At 41.6% G+C, this 7,357-nt stretch overlaps 1 protein-coding gene across 3 annotated transcripts in view; it reads left to right on the plus strand.

The window, feature by feature from the left end:
• Positions 1 to 6,364, plus strand: part of SLC1A3 (solute carrier family 1 member 3) — an 82,188-nt gene extending 75,824 nt beyond the window's left edge. For 2 of the 3 annotated variants that reach the window (XM_004058947.5, XM_055367727.2), the window contains 2 exons: positions 1,897 to 2,031; positions 4,098 to 6,364. In XM_004058947.5, coding sequence (XP_004058995.2) covers positions 1,897 to 2,031; positions 4,098 to 4,302 — 340 coding nt within the window. In that variant the 3' untranslated portion in view covers positions 4,303 to 6,364. The remainder of the gene's footprint in view (positions 1 to 1,896; positions 2,032 to 4,097) is intronic. The other variant, XM_055367728.2, reaches the window with a different exon arrangement.
• Positions 6,365 to 7,357: the final 993 nt, after the last annotated feature.

Below are 7,357 nucleotides of genomic sequence, written 5' to 3' on the forward strand. Positions count from 1 at the left end.
GCAAACGTTTTGCCATTTTTGCTTCTTCTTTCTCTGTCTTTCTCTGCCATTATGACATTTCACCTGTACATAATTCAGCATGCATCTCCTAAGAATAAGGATATTTTTCTACATAACCACAATAGTAAGAATCTTAAACATACTTCCAGAATATCCAATCTATATTCAAATTTCCACAGTTGTCCCCCAAAACATGTCTTTTACAGCTTTTACTTCCAGACCAAGTTCAAATCCACATTTATGGCCTACATTTGGTGTCTTAGTTTCTTTTCATCTAATCAGTCACCACACATTTGTTGTTATGTTTATTTAGAAATAAGTTGTTAGACTCTGTGTATATGTTTTGTGTTAGCAGAAAATGATAATAGTTGTAGTAGGATGCATTGGAGTAAAAAGGAAAAGGCTGATCAGGGCCAGAGGTCAATGACTGACCTGGGGGTTCTGGGAACCTCAGGCCCAAAGTAGTTATAATGGGACTTAGGAGATCATTATCTCAGCTCACCTGTAACCTATACTTTGGCATATTGATTGAAAGGCTCTGGGTTATTAAAAAAAAAAGGTGGCAGAGTTAAAAATAACAGTAACAGTGACAAGCAAGATAGAAATATATTTCTCTTTCATGCAGCACAGCTCTGCTCCACAAAGCCTTCAAGGCTGATTGATAGGTGTTCTGTGGTATAAGAGACTAAGTCTCTAGGGTATTATCATTATCCAAGTGGTCCAAGATGACTCACCACCCCCAGATTTTAGCCAGTGGGAAGTGGGGAAATGGTATACCCTGCAAGTTGCTCAGTCACCTCCATGCATGTCTGACTGGCCAGAACTTAATCTAAGCTTCAAGGGAGGTTGGGAAGTGTAGTCTTCATTCTGGGGAGCCATATACCAGCTAAAAGTCCCAGTATCTTAGAAGGGGACCAGTATGGGGACCATGAATACTTTCTGTGACAGACTTAATACTTTATTAATACCACTTATAACCAGATAATACTTTACTATTTATAAAACATTTGCTTTGCAAGCCAGGTCTACACTGCCTTCATAAAAAGTATTTCTAATACTATAAAACTTTGTTCATAAATCATTTTGCTTTTGAATTAACTAAGCAAACCAAACTAAGAAACCAAATGTGATTCTTTTGACAACATTAATCATGAATGTTCAGTAACTTTACAACCCTCCACTTGGATAGGGGAATTATTAGAAACAAATTATTATTGTAACTCTACAGCATTTTAGACTTTGCCTTACAAAATACTTTCAGCGATGTTAAAAAGTGTATAGCTGCCAGTTTATTTAAAAACGACTAGAATAATAGGTCCAACTTCACAAGGGTCATTGTACGAGGACCAAATGAGATAAACCATGCTTAGTATATCAGAAGACACATAGTAAGCACATGATAAATATTAGTTAGCATGATGATTAGTTCAATTTTTTTTTTTTAATCTCATTTATGGGCCGGGCATGATGGCTCATGCCGGTAATCCCAGCACTTTGGGAGGCCAAGGTGGGTGGATCACTTGAGGTCAAGAGTTCGAGACTAACCTGACTAACATGGTGAAATCCTGCTCTACTAAAAACACGAAAATTAGTCGAGTGTGGGGGCATGCACCTGTATTCCCAGCTACTCAGGAGACTAAGGCACGAGAATCACTTGAACCCAGGAGGAAGAGGTTTCAGTGAGCCTAGTTTGCACCACTGCACTCCAGCCTGGGCAACAGAGTGAGATACTGTTTCAAAAAAAAAAAAAAAAATCTCATTTACGTTTTTTCTGAAGCGCGTCCTCTTGTGTTACATGGCAAGTCAGGCATTGGCACCGTGCGTATCTTGCAGCGTATATGCTCTACGTGGGGAGCTTTGTAAAAGTGTTTTCTGTTCTGGTACTTCTGTTAACAGCATCACAGCCACAGCTGCCAGTATTGGGGCAGCTGGAATTCCTCAGGCGGGCCTGGTCACTATGGTCATTGTGCTGACATCTGTCGGCCTGCCCACTGACGACATCACGCTCATCATCGCGGTGGACTGGTTCCTGTGAGTATGCTTGGCCTGCATTCCAGCTCACTGTCACAGGGTCCCCCTCTGTCACTCTAGGGCACCAGGCAGCCTGGCACATCTACAGAAAGAACTCTGAGGAGAGGGGCCTCTCGGCCCATAGTTAAATTGTCCTTATTGTCTGACCCCTGGTCCTTATCTGGAGACCGAGCCCCAGATGCCATGTGCACTCACTCCCCTGTCAGCCTAAGGGGCACATCTGGCTGCCACACATCTCACTCCATAAAGCCATTCAGGAATTAGGAAACCCACTGTCTGCAAAGGCAACATAAATCAGCAAGGCTGTTTCTGAGTTGCACAACATGACACCACAGCAGCTGGAACAAAGCTGCAGGCCCCACATGCCAGCTTAGGCCCTGCCTCTGTGTGCTTCCCATTCCAGTGGGAATGATTTTCCCATCCTAGCCCAACAGGGTGAGGCTGAGCTATGCCAACACTGGGAAGAGAGCTAGTGTCATTAAGTGGAATTGAGTTTCGGATCTAGGGAAAGATACAAGAAATGTGCCCTCCACATTCTCAAACTCTAACCTCTACAGGCCCATCCCTTCGCCCCCTTCCGTCGCTCTTCCAGCTGGCATTCTCTGTGCCTTTTCTCTTAAAAATTTCCTTCCACTTTTGAAAATCTTTCCCCAGGATGCCCAAAGCAAAGCCTAGAACAGAGTACGTGCTGGAGTTAACACAACATATGTTCACTAGAACTGCAACATGAAAAGAGCTTGACAGTGTGCGTGAAACCCCAGATTGGGCGAGAGGATTCACTCCCCAGTTACTTGGACCTGTGTTTGTGTCCTGACCTTGTGTGAGACCGGGCAGATTACCCAACCACCCTAGTTTCTACCTCTGTAAAGTGAGGGTGCCCGTGTCCTCTACCTCCTAGGGGTACTGCAAGATTCAGTGCAATGATGCCTAGAAAGCATGCAGCCTACTGTCTGGCCCACAGTCAGCATCAGTTAACATGAGCACTCTCATATAAAGCTACAGTTCTCCACAGTCTTTGATCTTTACACTTCAAAATTATTGAGAACTGAAACAGCATTTGATCTATATGGGTTGTATCTATTCATATTTATCATATTAGACACACTTATAAATTTCCACTTTTTAATTTATTACATGTTTTATTTAAAGGTGACAATAATTCATAAAATAAATTAATGGAATGAATTTATTATCATCTTTAAACAAAAAGGTTATATATGCTAACATAAATAGCATTTTTTTGCAAAAAATAACCATTTCGACCCCAAAATTTATTTTATTTATTTACTTGTTTTGAGATGGAGTTCCATTCCTGTTGCCCAGGCTACAGTGCAATGGCACAGTGTTGGATCACTGCAACCTCCGCCTCCTGGGTTCAAGTGATTCTCCTGCCTCAGCCTCCTGAGTAGCTGGGATTAGAGGCGCCTGCCACCACGCCTGGCTAATTTTTGTATTTTTAGTAGAGACAGGTTTCACCATGTTGGCCAGGCTGGTCTCGAACTCCGGACCTCAGGTGATCCACCTGCCTTGGCCTCCCAACGTGCTGGGATTACAGGTGTGAGCCACGGTGCCCGGCCTCGACCCCAATATTTAGTGAAAAGAATGGTACTATTTTATGTTTTGCAAGTTTCCTTAATGTCTGGCTTAATACAAGACAGTTGGAGTTTCCTGTTTCTGCAGTTTCACAACTGCTTCAGTGAGTTGTGACATCACACATCATGTAGTCTTTGCAAAACTCCACTATACATTCATGAGAAAATGAGACTGAGAGGGACAAATGACATCTTAGTATAATTATGAGAATGGCTTAAAGAGAAGGCTCATTCCCCACTGTTGGGACTCTCACTTCAGTCAAACTAATAACTGAACATTCATCATCTATATGGCCTTATAACCTTTAATAGCTACTATTATGAATATTATGTGTCTATTACGTAATCTTGCAGTTGGTAGATACGGCGAACTGAATGTTAAGAGGTGCTTCGCTGGCCAGTTCCTAATGTAAGTTGAAATCTTGTGATGCTCACGGGAGCCTCGTTTTTCCCTCCTCCCCACCCTGCCTGCAGGGATCGCCTCCGGACCACCACCAACGTACTGGGAGACTCCCTGGGAGCTGGGATTGTGGAGCACTTGTCACGACATGAACTGAAGAACAGAGATGTTGAAATGGGTAACTCAGTGATTGAAGAGAATGAAATGAAGAAACCATATCAACTGATTGCACAGGACAATGAAACTGAGAAACCCATCGACAGTGAAACCAAGATGTAGACTAACATAAAGAAACACTTTCTTGAGCACCAGGTGTTAAAAACCATTATAAAATCTTTCCATCTCATTACAGCTCATTCGCTCCAGCAAGCCCGTTATCTTCCCTTTCCTCCCTTCTGATAAGACTGGAAAGTAGTCCTCCAAAACACAAGGGAGGATTTTGGGTGGCCAAAGTGTACAATTTTCATCCCACAATTGAAATTTTTAAATCATTTCATGTTAGTCTTACCTAATAAGGTACCAAGATCACAAATAGTGTTGATCAGATCTTACAAGTTTATGTGGCACACAATCCTATAAATGTGATTTTTTATATAAGTTAAAGAGACAAATAGTAGGCTAAAAACATTTTAAAATCAACTTTTGAAATTTAAAAATCTTTCAGAATACAATTCAGTTTTAGTTTCAAAATGTTAACAACTTGAATTACAACCGGTTATCAGTTGGACAGCAAGATTTTATCCCTTTCTGTTCTGACTGGTATACCTATTTCATTAGTAGCTAGGTGCACATATACATCTAGCACAGCTGTGAGGACAGACAGAAGGCAAAGTTTCCATGTGGCCTTGAGTAAGTCCCATCTCACCTCTAGGCCTCAGTGTCCTCATCTATAAAATGAGGGACTTCCCTAGAAGTCTTCATGGTCTCTTCCAGCCCAGACATCCTGTGATGTCATGAAAGCACCTGCCCTCTGTTTCCCCTCAGAACACCCTGTACCATCCATGGAGCACGAGGCCTTCAGAAAAGACACTTCAATGGGAGTGAACATTTCTAACTAAGGACAGGATGGCTGTGTGTGGTGGTCACCAGGTCCTGTGAGCAAAGTGCAGGTTATGCAAGTCGCCAGGCAGGAGGCCATTCCAGGAGTGGGATTATTCATCAAACTCTTTGTCCAGTTCATCCGAATGGGGGAAGTATTCCCTTCTTTCCTACTCTGGGAAGAATGTCTCCTGCCACTCCTCAACTGATGATAGACTTCGAAAACAGATGAGAAGACTAGCAGCTAGCAAGGGTGCTTGTGGTCACACTGTGGAACACTAAAGAGCCAGGAAAGAGTTGAGCACAGGCAACATTACAAACAAAGGATTTGAAAACACCAAGAGTACAGGTCTTCTTTAAGGAAGAATAAAAAAGAAGAGGTTCATTTTTCTGGCTTTTTTTTTCACCTGAAACACTTTTTCTCGAGTCCAAAATCATTCCCCCATGAAGTCTGCTTACCAAAACATAAGATGACTTATATATTTGAAAGAAGTCAAATGAATGAGCTCTCTAATAGAAGTCCATGAGTTGAGTGGGTATTTCTTATTTGAAAGTGTTTTTCTTTAATCAAAAGTCCTTAGAATGAGGGAAACAAAATATTTATTTGTTTTGGAATCCCACTTATCAAATCATTCAAAACTTTCAGCTGGAGTGGGGTTTGCTTTTGTTTTGTTTGTGTCCATAAGAGAAATGGTAGAAGATGAATCAGTATGAAGAAACTGTCAATGAGGTTATGAGAAAAAACAGCAGGGGCATTAGTTTCAGGCAAGGCAGCTCCCAGGTTTAGGGATTAATTTTTACCCCCTAAGGAATATCCAGTCAAAGACGCTGAGTGGGAGCTGTCAGGCAGTAGCAGCTGTGTTTGAGTTTCTGGCTGAAAATGGTGAAGAATGGACTTAATTATGCTAACAAACTGAAAAATCTAGACATAGATCCTCTGATATACAATTAGAGATATTTTTATATAGACCCCAAGCATTCTGTGTATAAAAGTTAACATTAGGCTGTGGTGCAGTAACCATTTAATGTCGAGGCTCTATTTCGGAAATACACTACAAATGTTAAAGTACGTGACTGTCCTCTTAAGACACTAGTAGAGCAAAGACTTAATCATATCAACTTAATTCTGTTACACAATATGTGTTTTTTAATATACTAACCATTTCTTATGGAAAGGTCCTGTGGGGAGCCCATCCTCTCGCCAAGCCATCACAGGCTCTGCATACACATGTACTCAGTGTGGACTGGGAAGCATTACTTTGTAGATGTATTTTCAATAAAGAAAAAAATAGTTTTACATTAACATCTTTGCACGTTGTTGTTATTCTTCTCCTCAAAGAAAAATACATTTTCCATTCATGGAAATATAACAATAAGCTCAGGGCAGTCTCTGGAAGGATCCCGTGCAGCAAGGTAAAATCTTGGCAGAGCCAGCTGGGTGAGCCAGCCACAAGAAAATAAGTAAGGACATGCTGTCCTGCTCAACTCCAAGAACTGGAGCTGGAAACAGGAGGAGGAGGTGAGCAGAGCACTTTGCTGTAGCAGGCCGTACTTCCTTGTCCATGTCAGATTCAAATTTCTCAGATGAATTGGATCATTTCCATGTCGGAATTAGAAAAGTGTGATACCACCACGGGCCCTTCCAAAAAAGTAACTTCCTGTCTGACCTCCAAATTAGGTACATTTATCTCTGTGATTATTACCACCATTTGTGAAAAGATCTAACTAAGATCTCAAGGGATTTCCAGAAACAGCCATTGTGCTAGTGCTCTATTCATTAAGAACAGCTTACGGATGACTACTTTTCATCATGCTTTTTAGTAAAGAATTGGCAGGCAATATCATGAAATCTCCAGACTGAAGTACTGTCTGGAGCCTATAATCTAACCCTCTCTACCAGCAGGTGGCAGCCACCTAGAGGAAAGGCTCTTAAATAGGATCCATGGACCCCTAGGTCATCCACATGAGAGTTCAATAGGTTCATCGCCCTTGAAGTTGTGGGGAAAGTTTTATGCATTTGCCTTTTTCTGGGGGTAAAATTCTTAATTTCAATCGGTTTCTCTAACGGATCTTACGACTAAAAAAAAAAAAAAATTACAAATCGCTATGTTTGAACCATACATCCTAACTTTTGTGAAGGCATATATGGTATTTACATGACCAGTTTGGGAAAAGAAAGGCTGCTCACAAACTGAGGGAACCAAGCCTGGCCACCCTGAGCAGATCAATATTTGCCCCCTGTGAGACGTTCTGGGGGCATAACGTCACATAAAATCAATCCACTGCTAGGAAGTGC

The sequence above is a fragment of the Gorilla gorilla genome, chromosome 19 (genome assembly GCF_029281585.2).
Source record: "Gorilla gorilla gorilla isolate KB3781 chromosome 19, NHGRI_mGorGor1-v2.1_pri, whole genome shotgun sequence".
Classification (NCBI taxonomy): Eukaryota; Metazoa; Chordata; class Mammalia; order Primates; family Hominidae; genus Gorilla; species Gorilla gorilla.